At 43.9% G+C, this 21,953-nt stretch overlaps 1 protein-coding gene across 1 annotated transcript in view; it reads left to right on the top strand.

Annotated features, from left to right (window-relative positions):
- Positions 1–21,729, top strand: part of LOC147615804 (CwfJ-like family protein / zinc finger (CCCH-type) family protein) — a 65,351-nt gene extending 43,622 nt beyond the window's left edge. Inside the window, exons 5-10 of the mRNA XM_086778412.1 lie at positions 17,835–17,952; positions 18,101–18,591; positions 18,833–19,160; positions 19,366–19,462; positions 19,577–19,719; positions 21,008–21,729. Coding sequence (XP_086634538.1) covers positions 17,835–17,952; positions 18,101–18,591; positions 18,833–19,160; positions 19,366–19,462; positions 19,577–19,719; positions 21,008–21,127 — 1,297 coding nt within the window. The 3' untranslated portion in view covers positions 21,128–21,729. The remainder of the gene's footprint in view (positions 1–17,834; positions 17,953–18,100; positions 18,592–18,832; positions 19,161–19,365; positions 19,463–19,576; positions 19,720–21,007) is intronic.
- Positions 21,730–21,953: the final 224 nt, after the last annotated feature.

Genomic DNA, 21,953 nt, shown 5'->3' with positions numbered 1-21,953 from the left:
ACAGAATAGCCCACGAGGTGTCCCATGGATTTTTTTATTTTTTTTTGAGGGAGATGGGGGGTGGGGGGGGTGGGGGAGAGGGTGGAGACCGGTGAGGAACAAATGGTTGTTTCCACAAGATCTGAAAACTCTTGCCAGGACCTGAAACGGGTTTTAGGTGGATCTGGTGCTATGGGAGGGCGAAGAGGCAGGAGCTGGACGTGGGGGGGATCTTGGGGAATGGTGGTCAAGGATGAGGCTATGGGAGAGAGAGAACGAGCTGGTGGAGGCTCAAGAAGTTCCACAATTTCCGTGGGTTAAAAAAATAAAAATAAAAATAAAAAATTTAATTAAGTCCGTGAGATCCATTTCACGGCGTGAAAGGTTCCTGCACTTTCACGATCATGAAAAGGGTCCAAGGGCCAAAAAAATAAAAATAAATTAAATTTAATTAAGTCCGTGAGATCCATTTCACAGTGTAAAAGATCCCTGTACTTTCATGATCGTGAAAAGGATCCGTGGGCAAAAAAAATTAAATTTAATTTAATTAAGTCCATGAGATCCATTTCACGGCGTGAAAGGTCCTTGCACTTTCACGATTGTGAAAAGGGTCCGTGGGCCAAAAAATAAAAAAAGGGACCGTGGGTTTTTAAAAAAAGTAAATTAAATTAAATTAAATTAAGTCCGTGAGATCCATTTCACGGCGCGGGAAAGGTCCTTGCACTTTCATTATCGTGAAAAGGATCCGTGGGCCAAAGAAAAATAAATATTAAATGAAATTTAATTAAGTCCGTGATATCTATTTCACGGCGTGAAAGGTCCCTACACTTTCATGATCGTGAAAAGGGTTCGTGGGCAAAAAAAAATAGCAGTAGTCATAAGATAAAGTAAACCTAGTCCAAGATGACTAGGCTTTCTAGCCACATTATCACTATGGGAGGGAATGGTAAATATTAATAGTGATTAATGTGGGAATAAACAAGTGCTAGGTGGTTGAGTAAACTAGCACTAAATGTAAGCCTTAAATAAAGTTGTTCGAATGTGTGTAAACAACCGCTAGTATGTATAAGTCTCTTATGTAGTAACAACCTCTTAAAAGGAATATGTGGTGGCATTATATTTGGCATACATGGTGGTATCATACTAAGCATATGTGGTGGAATCATATTTAGCATATGTGGTGACATCACATCTAGCATATGCTTAGAATATGTAATAAGGTCTCTCCTATAAAAAGGACCTACTTTTATAATGAATTTATGCTTTCCACTATATCTTGTACTCTCACAATTTCTTTAATCTTGTGCTGATTCTCTTGTTGATTATCATCTCTCCCTCTTCTCCCCACTATTGTGTGGGTGCACTCTAGGCACTAGCCAATAGAAAGTACTCTCCTACAATAACATACAATGGTCGGTCGATAGTGTGAACCCCAACTATATGAGCTGGTGCTATAAGTATGCCATAGTTCTAGTACTCTAAAGTGGCTGTCACACAGCCCGTCATCCACTAGCGGCATATCAATCATAATCTCACCAACCATGCCAGTGGCATAAGTGTGGAAGCTATCACCCAACTGGGTCATTAATGTCCGCTGTAGCACTAGTGGAGCTCGATATCTCAACACTCCCCCTTGAGCTCAACTCCACACACTGCACTCCAAGTAAGCTCCTAAACCTATGGAGCTTCTTTGTGCCCAATGCCTTTCTGAAGATGTCAGCCATTTGATCCTTAGCGCTGACATATACCAGATCTACTTCACCTGCTAGAATCTTCTCTCACAAAGTGATAATGCATCTCAATGTGCTTCGTTCTAACATGGTATACTCTGGCCAAGTGTAGGCTACTCATGCTGTCACAATAAATGACAATTGTCCTATCCACGGGCTCACCCATATCATCAAGTAACTTTTGAAACCAAGCTACCTCACAAGCTGCCATAGCAGCATTCCTGTACTCTGCCTGTGTACTTGACAAGGCAATTGTTGACTGCTTCTTATTGCTCCAACTCACAACAGCACTCCCAAATGAGAACATAAAACCACTGGTAGATCTCCTGTCTGTAACACTACCAGCCCAATCAACATCTGTGTACCCATGTAGCTGTATCTATGTACCAAGCTACCTCACAAGCTGCCATAGCAGCATTCCTGTACTCTGCCTGTGTACTTGACAAGGCAATTGTTGACTGCTTCTTATTGCTCCAACTCACAACAGCACTCCCAAATGAGAACATAAAACCACTGGTAGATCTCCTGTCTGTAACACTACCAGCCCAATCAACATCTGTGTACCCATGTAGCTGTATCTATGTACCAGCCTCATTGAAAAGTCCATAATCAACTGTGGACTTTATGTACCTGAGAATCCGTCTAGCCGCATCCAAGTGTGGCTTCCGAGGGGCCTGCATAAACTGACTCACAAGTCTAACAACATAGCTCAAGTCTGGCCTAGTAATGGTCATGTAGATCAAGCTACCCACTATGCGCCTGTACGTAGTGGGGTCCTCCAAAAGCTCACCTGCATCTATGGAAAGCTGTGTTCTGCACCAATGGTAGTGAAATAGGCTTGCAGCTTGTCATACTATACTTGGACAACATGTCCAAGCCATATTGTCTCTGCAATAACGAAATGCCATGAGGTGATCTCACCACCTCTATGCCCAAGAAATACCGCAGCTCACCCAAATCCTTTATCTCAAACTTCTGCTTCAAAAGCCTCCTGATATCATGTATGTCAACATCACTATCACCAGTGATAATCAAGTCATCCACATAGATGACTAATAGCATGATCTCTCTGTCTGTCTTTGTGAAAAATCTGCATTGGATATCTAAAATCCAATGGTAACAAGATACTTTCTGATCTTGTTTGACCATGCTCTGCGTGCCTGCTTCAAGCCCTACAAGGCTTTGCGTAACCTGTATACAAAATTTGGGTGTGCATTACTGTCATAACCTAGTGGTTGCATCATATATACTTCTTCTTGCAAATCACCATGCAAGAAGGCATTCTTTACATCCATTTGATGTAAAGACCAACCCTTTGCTGCAGCCATAACAATAACGGCTCTCACGGTTGCCATTCTTGCAACCAGGCTGAATATCTCTTCGTAGTCCATGCCATAAGTCTATGCATAGTCCTTGGCAACCAATCTTGCCTTATACCTGCGCATTGAACCATCAGCATTATGCTTGATCTTATACACCCACTTACATTCAATTGATTTCTTTTCCTTGGGCAAAGGCACTAACTCCCATGTTGCATTTGCATGCAGTGCTGCCATCTCCTCATTCATGGCATCTTTCCATTTCTTATTTCCAAGTGCCAACTCAAAACAAGTGGGCTCCAACTCTTGTATTGCTTTAACCATGTAAGCATAATGATGGGCTATATATCCATCATATCTCAACCTGTCAATAGGGTACTTAATCCTCGTAGACTTGCATATACCTGGATCACTGCTAGGTGTCTTCAAAACAGCCTTGGTTCTCCTTACACCTCACAGACGGAATGCCAAGCTCCTCATCAAGGCTCTGCTTAGAGCCGCTAGAGTCTGAAAGAAAGAGCAAACACAGGTTGTAGGCTCAAAGCTCAAACTGTGGAAGGCCGAGAAGAGTTGATCATTGCTGAAAATGAGCACGAGGGAAGCTTGTAGGTGCTTACAAGTATAAGAGACTGTTGCAACAGTCAATGATCTCCAGCAGATATGCAAGAATGAGATAGAATACGAGGGGAAGGGTGTGCACCCTTATATATCCCTCCTATGAGTTGCGTACAAAATGATAATGCACCTCAATATGCTTGGATCGTCCCCGTATCACAGGATTCTGAGCTAGAGCAATAACACTCTGAGAATCCAAGAAGATGGTAACCGGGGAAGTGTCGAAAAGCACAAATGCTCCAGAATCTGATGAATCCAGAGCGCCTCAATGGAGGAGAGAAGGTAGGATTTGTACTTAGCCTTAGTGGAAGAAGCAGAAACAATCCTCTGCTTTTGAGACTTCCAAGAAACCAATCCAATACCAAGCATGAAGCAATATCCAGATGTAGACCTCCGAGTATCAATGCAGCCTGCCCAATCAGAATCTATGAAACCAACCAAATCAGCACCACTGGAATAGGTGATGCCATAATCTAAAGTACGTCGAAGATAGTGAAGAACTCTCAAGGCTTCTTGTCAATGAGACCTTCGAGCAGCTGATGAGAACTAGCTAAGAACACTCATAGCGTAGGATATATCTGGACAGGTGTTGTCTAGGTAAAGCAATGAACCAACAATCTGCCGGTATGCTATGGAATCCACCAAGGGTGTATCATCCTCCTTAACTTGGCATTGGGATCCATGGGACAAGAGAGAGGTGTACAGCTTCTTCACATACTTTTGTTGAGAAATGAAGATACAATTAGCTTTGTGCCAAACCTCCAGCCAAAGAAAATAATGAAGAAGGCCAAGATCAGTCATCTCAAATGTTGCTGAAATCTTGGACTGAACCTATGTGACCAACTCAGTATCTGAGCCAGAAAGGATGAGGTCATCAACATACAAAACAATGACACAAATATCCCCATTAGAAAGAAGCACATAGAGATTGCTATCTGCGTATGCTTTCTCAAAGCCAAGAGATAACAAGAAGGCATCTATCTTCTGATACCAGGCACGGGGTGCCTGTTTGAGACCATAAAGAGCCTTCTTCAGAAGATACACATGGGTGTCCTGTTTGTGAATCACAAAATCAGGAGGCTGCTCAACATAAACGTCCTCCATCTTGAACACGGGCCATCTGAAGTGTGCAGCTAGAGCCAAAACAATCCAGATGGTGGTATACGTGGCTTTAGGAGCAAATGTCTCATCAAAGTCTTCACCTGCCTTTTGAGCATATCCTCGAGTAACAAGGCATGCTTTGTACTTATCCAAAGTACCATCTGCATGTAACTTGACTTTGAAAATCCATTTCACACCAATCACACGACGATGTAAAGGCCGTGGCACCAAAGACCAAGTGTGATTCCTCTCAATAGCTGGTGGCTGTAAAGTAGCAATGGTCACCGGAGTTGCAACAAGAGGAGGAGGAAGAGCTGGACGTGGAAGAGGTATAAGATCACTAACATCGGCTGGGAATGGATCATCCAGAAAGTCGGAAGATGCATCAGGTGGAGAGGAGTCCATGCCAAATAAGCTCTCATCAAACCGAGCATCACGGGAAATGATCAAACCTCCGGATCCCAGAAGCGGCACCGTTTGGATCTCAAATTGTACCCTATAAAGATCATCCTCTTTGACTTTGGTGCGAGTGTGGTCCTCTTCTGATGCACATAAGCAACACAACTGAAAACACACAGATGAGAAACAGAAGAACTATGTCCTGTAAAAGCCTCCTCTGGAGTCATCCCCTCAACTACTTTTGTGAGAGAGTGGTTAATGAGATAAATTGGGGTAGCCACAGCTTCACCCCAGAAAGCAGGAGGAAGACTTGCATGATGCAACAAAGAACGAGCCATCTCTTTTATGGTCCAGTTTCCGTTCCACAACTCCATTCTGTTGAGGAGTGTAAGGAACTGTGGTTTGTCGGTGAATGCCCTTCGACACAAGGAAGTCATCAAACGGTACAAACTCACCACCATTATCAGTCCGGAGGAAAGAAATTGTACCCCCAAACTGATTTTCCACCAGCGCGATCCAAGTCTTGAAACTGGTAATTGCGAGCCAGAAAACATACTGAGACTTTGCGAGTGAAATCATCCACAAGAATAAGAAAATATAGAGCCCCTCCAAGGGACTCAACCTCCATAGGTTCAACAAGATCTGCATGTATAAGCTCCAGTCTTTGGGTTGCTTGATGAGTGGCCTCCTCTGGAAATGCAGCTCGATGATGCTTGCCCATCATGCCTTATGAGTAGATGTGTGAAAGAGACCTGAGCGGAGGTAGTCCGCTGACAACCTGTTGAGAATGGAACTTTTGTAAGGCAGCAATGGGTACATGACCGAAGCGAGAATGCCACAGAGAAGTATGTGCCTCAGAAACCAAAGCTGTGACTCAGTGTGAGGGATCTGGGAAGAAAAGTTGGTGATCTTGTAGAGACTCCAACAACTGAGAGTCTTCCTGCCGATCACTTCAATGACCTCCTCATCAAAGTACACACCAAGTCCCTTCTGAGAAGCTTTGTACACTGAAAACAGATTTTTGGAAATCCGTGGTACATGTAAAACATCATGTAAGGTGGCAGAGGAACCCAAAGAAACATTACCAACACCGGTGACAGGAAGCGAGGAGTTGTTGCCGATACGAACTAAAAAAGAGAGGGTCTGGTAGTCCTCCAAGATATGGGCTTGATTGGTCATGTGGGCAAAAGCACCACTATCACCAACCCATTCCAACGCTTCAGGTGTGTCACTGACCTCTTCTAGAGAAGTCATCTCTGAGATCACGAGGAGTGAATCATGTGAAGAAGTGGATGAATTTGTGACTGCCATGTATGCAACTTTGGTAGATCCCTCCTCTAAAACTGTCCTTGCCCTTATCTTTGGTGTTGTGCTTGTCAGATGCTTTAGAAGCATCCTAGGCTTTATACTTGGCTTTGGCTGCTCGAGAGTCATCACAACGAGCAAAGCAGCTAGCCTCAGTATGACTTGTCATGCCACAGTAATCACATTCATTGCTTTTGTTGTTGGACTCCTTTGAATCATGTTTACCCTTGCCTTTGCCTTTGTTTTTGTTGTTGGAGTTCCCTTTTCCGCCTTTGCCTGCCATCCACACACCAGGTCCTTCCAACAATAACTGAGTGTAGAAAGACCATGTATGATAGTTGGTTGCTGTAAGCTTCATGGAGTCACTTACTTGGGGAGGATTGTAGGATGGTATATGGGTAGGGGTGGGAGCAAGACGTGGATGAGAGAAACTCAGAGAAGAAAGATTAGGTAGAGGAACCACTTGTGGAGTGGGAGCAAGGGATCTAGGTTGTGATGGTGCTAGAGTATCAAGTGGAGAAGGAGCAACAGTAGAGAAATCTCCTGAAGCCATGTCCTCTGACAAGAAATCTTCTCTGAAGGAAGAGGGCTGTAAAAAAAACAGCAAATAGCCTCCTCTCAAGCTATGCACAACAAGAGGAGAGAAAGAAGAAAGGGAGAGAGGGTGGGAAAAGAGAAATAGAGAAAGCAAAGCAAATCTCTCAGGAACTTGTCGTCAACACCTAGAAGAGAGCTTCAGCCACCAACAACAAAAACGCAGCAGTCCAACAATACAGATGTAGAAAACGCAGCAAATTGATGAAGCCTCTGCTCCAATCAGAAAAACGCAGTAGTTTCTTGACTGTAGATTAGCGTTTGGCTCTGATACCATGGAAGAAAGAGCAAACACAGGTTGTAGGCCCAAAGCACAAACTGTAGAAGGCTGAGAACAGTTGATTATTGCTGAAAATGAGCATGAGGGAAGCCCGTAGGTGCTTACAAGCATAAGAGACTGTTGCAACAGCCGATGACCCCCAGCAGATATGCAAGAATGAGATAGAATATGAGGGGAAGGGTGTGTCAAAGTCACGCAGCAACAGCACACACACCACCCTAGGGCATAGAGCAACATCGGTGGCTGGGCTCCCATCTCCCAACCGTTGCTCCCCCCAAAAACCTGGCCGGAGGAGATATCTATGACAAGGTGCCACCACACCCTATGTATGGCTCTTTGACTTCCCATGCTCTTGCATACGGGATAATCCACCACAACTAGTCATGCGACAACCCAAGAGTAGCTACGTGAATTGCCACCTCAACCATCCTCCTTCAATTCGAGCACCTTGATCAACGAAGGTTAGGACCGCCGAGGACCACACATGTCGAGCTCTGATACCATGTCAAAGTCATGCAGCAGCACGCACGCCACCCTAGGGCACTGAGCAACGTTGGTGGCTGGGCTCCCATCTCCCAACCGTTGCTCCCCCCAAAAACCTGGCTAGAGGAGATATCTATGACAAGGTGCCACCACACCCTATATATGGCTCTTCGACTTCCCATGCCCTTGAATATGGGATAATCCACCACAACTAGTCATGCGACAACCCGAGAGTAGCTACGTGAATTACCACCTCAACCAATGATAAAGTTTGTCACATGCACTCTGCGCTGTAGTGCATGGTGGCAAGATGGCTCATCATCAGTGCAACACTGTACAACAGTAGAACCCTTTAGGATTTGATATTTGTCGTATGCCGTGACCCCATTGTAATCCTCAGTCCAGGATATGCCAAGCACGAGCTACGTAGGTCATTCCTTAGCCTTTGAGAGTCAGTCAGTCAGTTAGTCCAGTCCCTTAACCCACTTGGAGAGAATCATTCATGCATTTAGAAGTTACAAAAGCCTTAGGGTTTGCATAAGAACATATTTGCATTTTGCATATCATTCATCCCATATGCATATAGACCATCTAGATCATTGTAGAAGACTCAGAATATCATCCACTATTTTCCCCATATTTTATAGCATTTAATTGGCATTTTTACCATATTATTAGCAACATTATCCATTTTATGCAAGACATGATGCTTTCAGCCAGTCGACCAGCTTATGAGAGACATATAAATAGCTCCACCTTGCATTCATTCATTCATATCATAATCATTGGAGTCAAGCATTTCCCTTCAGCACAAGGAGCATCTACACATGAAGCATTCAGCCCTACATCAACAAAACGCAGCATCCGCAGCATTCAGCCAGTAGAAGCACATTAGTACCTTGCGTTTTCAGCATACATACAGATTTCCGCATTCACTTACATCAACGTTTTGCTACAGCCCTACCGGTGAAGGTAAAATGCATTCATTCATTCATTTTCCGCATATATTCACAGCCTAGAACAGTCCCAATCAGCCCCTTTTCTCAGCCTCAGATTTGCAGCCTTCCTACATTCCATTGGAAGAGTGCATAGGCTTGGATCGGTCATCATTGGTGCTTCTACAGCCGTGTACAGTTCAGCCCGATTCTTGGTCTCTCAAAGGTCTTACGTTTGGCTTATCTACAGTCCAAAGTCAATCCTCATTCATTCTATTCAAAGGTAATAAAGCAAATACTCCTAGCAATAGGAGGGGGCCCTTCAGTGGGTAATTTGGGACCCAATAAGGTGTATAGATCTATCTCTCTCTCTCATCTCTTAAAGTTTGAAGTGCTAAAAGTGGATTGCTAAAGACTCGTGAAACTCAGGATAAAGAAGGTGGTGTGAGACTTGTGTGACAGGATCCTTCATTACGCATAATACCGCTGCATGTTAGAAAGTTGCACAATACGGAAGCAAAACATAGGAGAGAGAGAGAGACATCAGACAATGAACATCATGTTATGTAGCAAGAGGCTTTCACAATGGCAATATTAGCCAACAAATGGTGTAGAATATGTGCCCGTCAATAGGTTAGATGGATAACAAGTGAATATGGGAGGGCCCCTTTTATAGTGGTGCAAGGGAGTTGGCCGACTATCCCTAGGAACTGGCCGAGTGCACCACGACTTACTAAATAGGAGAAAAATGGATAAATACCCAATAAATAGGCATTTCCCAAATACATTGAGATGCACAATTTCTAACACTCCCTCTGCAGCTCATAGTGTGTAAGAGTCTGAAGAAGATAAGCTAATGAAGATGCAACCATGGACACTCCAGTATTGCGCAGTACCAGATACACCTCGGAAAGAGCACCCGCCAACCTGTTTCCTTGAAACAAAACGCCACCACGAATAGCAAGGAACTTTGCTTGGTTCCGAATTCCCACATAAGTGTGCTGTGAACTCCAAGAATAAAATGATGAGCAGTTGGACACACCGCGTCCATAATCCCCAACAATGGACTGTGAACACATCACGTCCCAAAAAAGAAACCTCGAACAATGAACTTGAAACTCAACCAGTCCATAATCTCTCCTACACCAAGCAATAGACATGGAACACATCCAGTCCATAGCTCCAAAATGAACTTGTCTCGCCAAATATTTTTAATGCTTGGAACTCCGACTCACGGATGCCATGCACCATAAATGGAGCTACTAACAGCCTCCTCTCCCGCCCACAAGCCTCCTCTGGCTGGAAGCACATGAGGGAGAACTATCTGTATAACTATAGAAGCAGACCATCCAGGTCCTCCCTAGCTTTTGTAGCCTTGGGGACACTAGAAGTATCAGTCATCATCCTGTATATGATCATTGCCCGTCTTTGAAAACTTGGTCCTAGCATGGGCTGTACCTTTGGCCTTGCAATCCTTGGGCAAATGAACCTACTTTCTAGAAGAGTAGCATTGACACCGTCCTGTTTGTTGCACTGCAGCAAGTGCCTGATCCTGTCCACTAGGAGGGAACCTTACATGCTCAAGGATATATGAGAGGGAACCCATATTCACGACAATAGCACACCTCTGCAAGCAAGCCTTTGTGCCACTAATGATGTGAACACTCCACAACCAATCTTCAACACACTTCTCCAACAAACTCCAATGCCACATAATGAAAGGACTGATTAGCCCCCTCTGAGAACTGAGGTAGAGTGGGACTGGACTGCAGCAAACAAACCCACAAATCTTGCCGGAAAGCATCCACAAAGTAGGTAGATCCATCGAAGAAGAGGCAGGCTGAAGATGTCACTAGTCGTGGGTGCTCCACACCCGAAGAAGACCACCAACTGCTGACTAGGACTGAAAACGCAGCCCACACACCACCACCAACTGAAAACGTTGATGAAGAAGATAGCAAAAGGAGAGAAAAACGCTGCCACCCACCAAAACACAGCTGCAATGCTGAAAACGCAGCACCCAGGGAAAAACGCAGCCACAGATCTGAAAACGCAGCCACTTGGATGGAAACACAGCAGTAAAAGGCAGCCACCAGTAGATTAAGAAATGCATGAAGAAGCAAAAACGCAGCCTCCTGTTGCTGTAGATGCAAGAAAACATAGGCCTCCTCTTCCAACCAATCTTGCAGACGAGGGAACGAGATGTGGATGCTAGCACCGAAGCGACCGATACCATGATAAAGTTGCACAATGCGGAAGCAAAACATAGGAGAGAGGGAGAGCAAAGGAGAGAGAGACATCAGACAATGAACATCATGTTATGTAGCAAGAGGCTTTTACAATGGCAATATCAGCCAGCAAATGGTGTAGAACATGTGCCTATCAATAGGTTAGATGGATAACAAGTGAATATGGGAGGGCCCCTTTTATAGTGATGTAAGGGAGTTGGTTGACTGCCCTATGACCTACTAAATAGGAGAAAAATAGACAAATACCCAATAAATAGGCATTCCCTAAATACACTGAGATGCACAATGCCTAAAAGGGTGCGCACTCTTATATATCCCTTCTATGAGCTGGTCGGCCAGTTGTAAGAGGCCGACAGCTGTCATGTAGCATAAAAATGCTATAAAAAGCATAAAAAATGACAGAAAAATCCTAAATAATATCTGCTAAATATGCCAATGCAAGGCCTCATAAAAATGACCAGTACAAGGATGAAAAGACACATGTAGATCCTCTGGAGATGATATATATTCTAGTAGAGTCACCATCCACATATGAGTGACCTGTTGACAGATCAGGCACAAAAAATCGATCTACCTTTTCCTTCCCTTTTCGTGATACATGCGTATCTATATTTATCCTCAACCTGCCTGACCATGGACTAACATTGGATCCACTGCTAGAGGACTCTCTAGGTCCACTAAGCACTTGTGACTGCTGCTCTACATGTGGTGCAACATCAACACTTCTTACATCTGCATCTTCTGTTACCTTCACCATTGGTGCATACCAGCTACTCATCTCATCAAAGACAACATCTCTGCTTACTCGCATCTCACGAGTGGTAGGGTTATAACATCTATAATCTTTCTGCATAGCATAACTAATAAAGATGCATTTCTCTGCCTTTGTCTCTACATGAATTAGAATAGAAGGCCTGTTCTTATGTGTTCTTGCTTTGTGAAAAAGAGTCCTCACCTAGAGACTTTTCTTCTATAATCAGGATAGACATCAAGTCCCGAAAGTTGGGAATATTCTCTCTAACTACAATGGAAGTCTTAAATGGCTTGTACTCTTTGCGAAGCCCATTCAAATAGACACTCACCAAATCATCATCTTCCACCGATATATTGATAGACCTAAGGGATTCAACAATGCTCTTGATCTTTCCTGACTGGCCTTAGGCCCAAGATCCTTCCGGAGTAACTAATTTTTCAATCGTCCGTAGGCGCTTAATTATCCGCCCATAGGCGATGCTGCCGAGGAAGCACCAAGAGGGGTTTTGAACCCACGATCTCTTGGTTCTAGACAAACACCTTCACCACTTGAGCTATCACCTCATTGGTACAATGCTCTTGATCTTTAAAGCATACTCATTGATAGACATGCTTTTCTTTTTCAGAGTATGCAACTCTTGTTTTAGCTACAGTTTCTTTGCCTTTGTATTGGTTTGGAGCATCTGCACCTGTTGGAGTGTTGGCATCCTGTATGTGTCCTATCATTGTGTCTATGACACTGATCGAAAGCCAATATATGACTTTTCTTGCACCCTGATTCCAGTCCTTGAATGCCTTTATATCCACTGGAGTGGCACTCTTCGGACAACTCCGGAGGCTCCTCGTTGTCTCCTTCGACATAGTCCCAAAATCTTTTTACCCATTAGGAAATTGGTCATTCTAAACTTCCAGGCATGGAAGTTATTCTTGTCCAGACAATGTGATTGAGTCCGTCAGACATCTTTGCTTGCAACAATCAGAAACCTGCAAACAGACAAAATCTGTATGTAACCTATAACACAACAATATCTTCTGTGACTGTTGCAACGGTACTTCAGCACAACCTGTATGTCACCAGATCTGATCAGGGTACATGTACATACACCTAATATCAACAATACATGTGCAAACTTTGTCACGTGCACACCATTCAGGTGTACAATGACATGGCATCATTTTAGCATCATAAACATCATCAGGAGTTATCAGGCATTTTACAGGCATTAAAAGCATTTAATTCAGCTTGTACATCCTTGTATGGGGCTGGAATGGCACCTGCAACAGTGTACACCTCATCTGCATCACATGGTATATTTATGCAATTTTTAGGCTCATTTATGGGGCAGCCGACCAGCAGTCGTGGACATTGCATCTGGCCGACAGCAGTTATGCTGGCCGACCAACAGCATTCCTACATATATATACAGGCGCCTCTCCATTCAGCACTTCAAGTCCATTTTCAGCATTCAGCCCAGTGTCCCTCAGCGTTTCTACTCCAGAAGGGCTGAGAACAGCAGCGCATCCATCATCATCAGCATTCAGTACATCATCTTCAGCAAACGCATCTATTCTCCTCAGCGTTTCCTTCCCAGGTAATAGGAGAACATCTGCGTTTCAGCATCCCATCAGCATTGCTTCAGTCCCGAAGCCATCCCTTCAGCGTTTCCTTCCCAGGAGACAAGGGAAAGACAGTGGGACAGCAGTTCATTCAGCATATCAGAATATTCAGCATATAGGCAGCATATTCAGCATCATAGATCTATTCAGATCTCATTGTAACCGCATTCATCATCTAATATAGCTGCATTGCATTGACACATATTTGTCTATCTCTTAAACATCATTAAGTGCAGTTTAGTTAGACTAAGGTTGTGATTACTACGGTCGAAGACCTTTACATGTAACATTGGTATCAGAGCGTTACAGGGTAACCAGCCTTAGATCATGTTCAGTTCATCAGTCATTCAGTCAGACATCATGTTAATCGCTTCCGCACAGTTAAACCCAGTTCTCAAAATCTTGCAGGCCACCCTTACGGATTTTCCCTTAGGTATGCATCAGTAACCCATCCATCTGCATTCTTGCACAGCATATAGGGTTGCACATGGCTTGCATAGCAGACATCTTAGCAGTCATCTTAGCAGTCCATCTTGCATCTGCAAGGCATACATGTTTACCCATGAACTCTCTGGGGAAGAATGACATCCATCATCAAAGGAGGACATAAGTTTTGGGCTTCAACTGGCAGCAGCAGGGGGTTTCTCTTCCACAGAAGACGGAAGTTTGCTCCAACATCGCCTTAGGAGGTTCAGAGCTTCAGGAACGACGGAGATGGTAGGTGAAAGGTTTCCACAGGCAGGTCTGGGGTGACTCAGGTATTTCCAAGCAGTTTTAGCACCATTTGCGTTCAGTTCCCGCAGTACATAGAGTCTCGGCTCAAAGGATTTCACTCCTGCAGACGACCTCAGTCCCGGCACAGCAGAAGACAGAAGGGGGCAGTGGTTCGGAGGAGAAGGATCACAGAGGAGTCGAAGGTTGCCAGGTATACCACCCAGCAACAGTTTAGCAACGGGGAATGTCACATGCACACCATTCAGGTGTACAGTGACATGGCATCATTTTAGCATCATAAACATCATCCTGAGTTATCAGGCATTTTACAGGCATTAAAAGCATTTAATTCAGCTTGTACATCCTTGTATGGGGCTGGAATGGCACCTGCAACAACAGTGTACACCTCATCTGCATCACATGGTATATTTATGCAATTTTTAGGCTCATTTATGGGGCAGCCGACCAGCAGTCATGGACATTGCATCTGGCCGACAGCAGTTATGCTGGCCGACCAGCAGCATTCCTACATATATATATAGGCGCCTCTCCATTCAGCACTTCAAGTCCATTTTCAGCATTCAGCCCAGTGTCCCTCAGCGTTTCTACTCCAGAAGGGCTGAGAACAGCAGCGCATCCATCATCATCAGCATTCAGTACATCATCTTCAGCAAACGCATCTATTCTCCTCGGCGTTTCCTTCCCAGGTAATAGGAGTACATCTGCGTTTCAGCATCCCATCAGCATTGCTTCAGTCCCGAAGCCATCCCTTCAGCGTTTCCTTCCCAGGAGACAAGGGAAAGACAGTGGGACAGCAGTTCATTCAGCATATCAGAATATTCAGCATATAGGCAGCATATTCAGCATCATAGATCTATTCAGATCTCATTGTAACCGCATTCATCATCTAATATAGCTGCATTGCATTGACACATATTTGTCTATCTCTTAAACATCATTAAGTGCAGTTTAGTTAGACTAAGGTTGTGATTACTACGGTCGAAGACCTTTACATGTCACAAACTTTGTCTGCACTCCCAAAATGCAATGTTGCATTGCAATAACCAGATTTCGACTAGAGGTAGTTCTCTAGTAGAACTTCCCGAAACTGTTGAAAACACCTTGCAGTGACTTAGCGGAGCCCGAAACGCTAATCCGGCTGCAAAACTTCAATACAAATTACTACGTACCACACAGGCACCTCCAAGCCTGCAAAGAGAGCTCCTCAATAGAAGATGTGTAGCTCTTGGAGCTACCGAGGAGTGTTATACCTAAACAAGAAGGGGAAGAGATGATGATGCTCTTATCCGTGTACGGCTTTCTTGCTTGCTTGTTCTTGCCTCTTGCTTGCCTCCTTAGCTCTCACATGAACCGGAGCTCTGATACCATAAAGAGATTGCGGGGGAGAGGGAGAGCTCGAGTTCCTTGCAAGCAAATACACACACACACAAGAGAGTCCAAGACACAAGAGAGAGATGGATGGCTGAATTTTCTTCTATCTTTTTCTCTTCTCTACAACCATATATCTAAAAGATAAGAGTACATACACAAAGTGTGACATGTGGGGAGATTGACCGTCGTAAACACAACCTTAGGCTAACTAAACTTCACTTAATGATGCTTAAGAGATAGACAAATAGTGTCAATGCAATGCAATGCAACTATATTAAATGAATGGGTTTACAATGAGATCTAAATAGATCTATGATGCTGTCCTAGATGAAGATCCTTCTCGGGATGAGATGGATGGGCTGAATGCTGAAGATGAGGACTGTTCCTTGCTCCAATGCTGAGGTCCACCCTTCGATGCCGGCTTCCCTCTATGTAGGAGGTAGGAATGATGACTTATATGCTGAATATGCTGCCTATGGTGCTGAATATGCTGATTTGAAGACTATATGCTGGATGAACTGCTGTCCCACTGACTTTCCCTTGTCTCCTGGGAAGGAAACGCTGAAGGGAATGCTTGGAACTGATGCGATGCTATCTGTATGCTGAAACGCTGATGTACTGATGCTGAACTAATGAACAGATGACGAACTGATGCTCTCCTTGTTGCCTAAGAAGGAAACGCTGAGGTGAGGATGATCAATGCGTTGCTGATCTGAGATCTGATGGACTGAATGGATGCGCTTCTATATATATGTGAACCTGGCTGCTGGTCGGCCAGTGTGCTGCAGTCGGCCAGCCCCCCAGATGCTCACGACTTGCCATAAATACCTAACTGCTGTCGGCTGCCCATAATGTGCTGTCGGCTGGTGCTAACAGCCCCGACCTGATGCAACTAAATGCCTTACATGCTCATGAAGATTAAGGTGCTGATGTTGGTGCTGAAACACCCCCATATACATGCTTATGTTGATATATGCCTAAATAATACTTAGATGTCCTATTTAATGCTTGATGATGCCATGCCACTTGTATACCTGATGGGTGTGCACGTGACACAAAGGGAAAGTACTCTCCCATGATAACATGCAATGGTTGGTCCATAGTGTGAACTCGACTATATGAGCTGGCGCTATAACTATGCCATAACTCTAGTACTCCAAAGTGGCATATCAACCATAATCTCACCAACCATGCTATTGGCATAAGTGCAGAAGCTATCACCCAGGCGGGTCATCAATGTCGGCCGTAGCTCTAGTGGAGCTCGATATCTCAACAGGGTTCCTCCAGTGCTACCTCGTGACAGCACTCCCAATCGCCGGGAGGAGATAGTGGAGAGGTTTGGTGCCACCATTGTGTGAGGTAAACTCTCAGCTGAGGCCTCTTGTTCTTTGTCAGAGGTGGCAGATCATCAACAGTATTGCAGCATGGCACATTTGGTGTGCTTGTTGCAGTGAGGCCTTAGAGGGCACTACCATGCCACCTGCTGAGTCCATCATTGAGCATATGGACGGACATCATACACACCCTCCATGGCCATGGGAGAAGCTTCGAGACGGCTCTGTGTGTATGTAGAAGTGCCGTGAGGCTGTTCTGCAGATTTGGAGCAGTGGTTCTTCCCTCAGGGTCAGAGACAATGAGGTTACTTGGCACTACAGGCCACCTGTTTGGCTGTTCCTTCTGTCCGCTTATTGTATGAGATGGCCTTCCTCCGTGAGCGGCCAGCCAGCAAGGAAGAGCCCCTCTCTGTCCCTGTTGTTTTTCTTGTCTCCCATGATTGAGATTGGGTCATGAACTTAGCCGATTCAGCTGCATTTTTCTTAACTAATTGAAGGATCTTTTCTTGGAAAAAATAAAATAAAATCCACCCAAGGTTCATGCATAGAAATCAATTCAGGTGTTCACATGACACACTATCATACATGATTCAGTCACAATGAAGAACTCTCGTACATGCACAAACATATATCTCCCACTCGTACATGCACAAACATAGATCTCCCATCTTACAAATTATTATTTTCAATCGCCCACACACAGGCGGCCCCAACACAGGCATCTCCGTAGGCATTAGTTCAGCCCTTATATGTGAGAGAGAGAATTTGTAGTTTATTAGATAGAACATCCCTTCAGGGATCCCATATGAGTGTTCTTTATGGGTCCTTTTGTAGATCTTGATTGAACTCGGCTAAATGTTGGCTTCCAAGTTTTTGTGGAAGTGTGATGGTGCATTTACAAAATTTGTCAGTACCACAATTGTATGTGTTTCCTTTTGGGGTGTTTGCTTTTGTTTTCTTCTTCACCGAACCATGCATTTTGATTTGTAAAATGGATGGCAAGTAAATTTGAGAGGCGTATTATGCATACAACAGGTACCACGTTGCTGGTTCTGAGGGGTCCTTCTACACCCGTGATCCATACCTGAATGAAGGCTCCTCACATGTTACTCGGTTTGTGGGACTTGCAGCTGTTGGAAATGAGAAGAAGCAGGTCTAAACTCGTGCCTGTTTCAAAACTAAGCATAAGTTTCAGTGAGTTCAAAGGGTTTCTTATGGCATTGTGAACACTTTAAAACAAACTTCATTTCAACTTCAAGAAAAGGATCCAAATTTTTTTTTCTTGTTATGGCCACTTCCAGAAATTTCTGCATGCTCTCTCTCTTACTCCTGCATCATCTATGAATTCTGGAGAACTTGGTCATCGACCAACCAACACTACCCGATCTCCTTATACAGCTTCTAAAGGCAAAGACATTAGTAAGGTTCATACAACCCGGAAGCCGTCAGCCCCTGCACATGATTCGGAAGGTCAGTATTGGAGATTCGCTGCACCACACAATAAGAGGCAAAAGACAGGTGATGGAGGCACTGAGAAGGTCTGCTATGAGTTCATGTTCAAGGGTTCCTGTTCTCGGGGTGATGCCTGCAACTTTAAGCATGACACGAGTAATAACACATTATTATCCAAGGGGGCCTGTTTTGATTTTGTTACAAAAGGGAAGTGTGAAAAGGGATCTGAATGCAAATTTCGTCATAGTTTAGATGAAGACAAAGCAAGCACCGATGCAGGTGGAGGTGTTTGTTTTGATTTTCAGAGAAGGGGTAAATGTGACCATGGTGACAAGTGCAGGTAATTTTTCAAACTGTTGCATGTGTTTTTCACAACTTGAAACTTCACTACAATAATATTACCCCTTTTTTGAGATAAAGACAAGGAGAGCATACATAGAGGATTTTTTTTCTCAGAACGAGCTTGCTCGTTTCTGACCCGGCTCGAAAAACAAAAACAACAGAGGTTTTTTTTTCCTCCATTGTTGCAACTTTGTGTGAGACATTTGGAAGTGATAATTGGCAATTGTTTTCAATCACAGGTTTGCTCACAGTGTTAATGACTCGAGAATTCAGTCTTCAGCACCTTGTTGGTTCTGTTTAGCAAGCCCGAATGTTGACACACATTTAGTGATCAGTATTGGTGATCATTGCTATTGTGCCATGGCAAAAGGTGGTCTTGTTGATGGCCATGTGCTAATACTTCCTATTGAGCATTTCCCTTCCACAATCTCCTTACCTGAACATGCTGTAGCTGAGCTACATAGATATAAAGGAGCCTTACGGAGATTGTACAAAAGCCAGGGGAAAACAATGGTGGTTTTCGAGCGATACCTTCAATTGAAGGCAGGAACTCATGCTCATTTACAGGTACTGTCGTTAAAGCATGTTCGCAATCCAAATGCCTATTTTTGCTAGACTATATGGAGCTAGGCATTGTAGATTGATGGTTTGGGTTTTTGTTTTGTTCTGTTTTTTTTCCTGGAGCAGGTGGTGACAAAGCATAATTGATTACAATCTGAGAATGCAATGAAGAATTTAATACTTGTACTTTATTTTTTGATTTACGGAACAGATCATCCCGATTCCTTTGGCCAAGGCGTCTCAATTGAGGAGTGGCTTTGTGTCTGCAGCCAAAGAACTGGGCTTTACCTTCCATGTTATTCGACCTGGTGAGTGGACTGTGTCATTGCAGGTGATTGATGTTTCAAGGCAGGTTTATGTATGCTTTGTTATATGTCATGGGCTATGTCTCTTGACTTTTTAAATTGTCTTTTGGACAAAAGAGGACAATCGAGGTACACAGGAAGCTCTGCAAAATCATCTACAAGGTGGGAGAAACTATTTCTTTGTGGAGCTTCCTGAAGGCACAGTGCTAGCACATGTTCTCGAGTTGGGGGAGAGCATACCTATGCAGTTTGGGCGTGAGGTATGTCTGTGTAATGCTTTGAAAAATAACCAACTAGGCTGGGTCTATGTGAATTTTCTGAATACAGAAAGGAAAGCAGCTAACATTTGCAAGGCTTGGCACATATACAGATTTCCAAGGCTATTAAACAATTTTTAATGTCAAGGACTGTTTTAATTCATTGATTTCTCAACAGTGAAGTTTTCTTAGCCCTATGGGTCTCTAAATGTTGTTAAAAAAGATTAATGCGAGCAAATTGGCCCACAGGTAAGCTAGGTGACTCTCTACACTGCACTACGATGTTGAGTCAGTAAAACTAAGCTCTATGAGCTGACCTTTATCTAAAGCCTAGCAGTGACATCTCTCAGCCCTGCTGCCATGTCCACTCTCATTTTCTTAAGAGAGACAGATCCTTCAATGAGTAAAAAATAGAGACATGAGATGAACATATTAGATTCTAGAGAGGGGGCCTATTGATCTCACAAGGTAGGATGGGTAGTGACCACACTACTTCCATCTCAGGATTATCATGGTGCTCAAAGATGTTGCATATGTCAGGTTCAAGCTCAAAAAGTGATTAAGTTCACATGTGTGTGTGGTTGCAAGGATGCCCCTTACAGGCATCTGTATTCATACTCCATATGGCAAAGTGGGGGCATTGCCATATGCTGCAGTATATATTCATGCATTTTTGAAAGACGCGAAGAGGTGACAAATCACTTGAAGGGCATGTGTTAAAAGCCAAGTCCATGAAAGTAGAGGTGCTATGCTGGTTGTGTTTGCCCAAGTAGTACTGAGGCAGCATAAAACATGTCCAGGATTGAACAAACTTGACTACTGTGCTTTGAGTAGCTATACGTATTGTGGACAAACATTTCTTAACTTACATGTATGCAACAGACTCGATGTGGCAGATTGGTTTCGGTTAGGTTACCTTAGGCGTATATCCTCAAGCTGCTATGTAAACAGACATCCTGGCCAATGGGTGTGTAGACTTAGTGGTGTGGGTTTGTTACCGGACGGGGGAGGTCCCGAGTTCGAATCCCCGCAGGCTCCCTGGCGGCATCGGGGCCACGGGCTTTTGGGTGGGAGATTAAGCCGCCTTTCGTCAGGTGGGCACTCAAGTTGCTACTACAGAAGGATCTACCCAAGGAAAAAATAGGAAAAAACAAACATCCTGTTCATGTCAGAAGCTATAAATACCAATCTGAAAAAAGGTCCCAACATTTTGATTTCTGTTTTCTATATTTGCTTCAATCTTATGATTTTGCAAAGTATGCTTTCAGATGTACTCAAAAGTGGTATGCAGGTTTGCACAAAGCTTCTGGGAATGCCAGAGCGAAGTGACTGGAGAGTATGCAAACTCAGCAAAGATGAAGAGAGAGCGGCGGCTGAAAAGTTTAAAGACGACTTCAAAACTTATGATTGAAACATGCCCTCTTCTTCTGAGTTCTCTTTTCTTTAGTGTTCCATGCAGGTTTATTTTGAAGGCTAAAATGGGCTTTTGAAGCAAGCTCCTTTTCTTTAGTGTTCCATGTGGGTTTATCTTGAAGGCTAAAATGGGCTTTGAAGCCCAGTGCAGCCCTCAATATCAGGCCTGCTTGCCACCATTTGAATTGGGTAGCAGACCATGACAAGTATACTGGACATTCGACTGTAGCCAGCCCGATTTGAACCCAGCACCTCTAGCATAGGAGATACTTCAAAGCAGAAACTGACTAGGCTACACCTTCATGCTGTATTTTGTGCAACAGGTTAGACAATTATGAAAGCACGTGCTAATAGCAATAGCCACTTTTTGTATGTGTGCATATCCTATGTAGAAAAGGAAGAACAGTTAAATACAAACAAGATTGTCAGCCATTGTGGTGCTTGTGTGATGTGTGACAAGTTCATTTGGCATTTACATGATCCTAGCCATGCCATGTCTGACAACAAGATCCGGCATGTCGGTGATACATGCTTGTATAAGCTATATGAACATTTGTATCACAATGATGGTAATGATTATTGCCAGAAGGAATTCCATGTCTTAGTGGCAGTGACAAGGTGTGCAAGGTGGATGCATTTTTTAGAACATGATCTCTCAACGCGTTTGGAATCATCCCTTATTGAGGTGAAGGGTCTCTCTCTCTCTCTCTCACACACACACACACACACACACACACACGCACACACAATATGACTCTCTCACACACACACAATATGACTCAGGGTTCTCGTGGAGATGTTTTGCTTTCATAGATCCTTGGAGT

The sequence above is a fragment of the Cibotium barometz genome, chromosome 39, assembly GCF_041138505.1.
Source record: "Cibotium barometz isolate CiBa-2024 chromosome 39, ASM4113850v1, whole genome shotgun sequence".
NCBI classification, from domain to species: Eukaryota; Viridiplantae; Streptophyta; class Polypodiopsida; order Cyatheales; family Cibotiaceae; genus Cibotium; species Cibotium barometz.
Note: the sequence above shows the minus strand (reverse complement) of the source record. Positions and strands in the feature narration are given on the sequence as shown.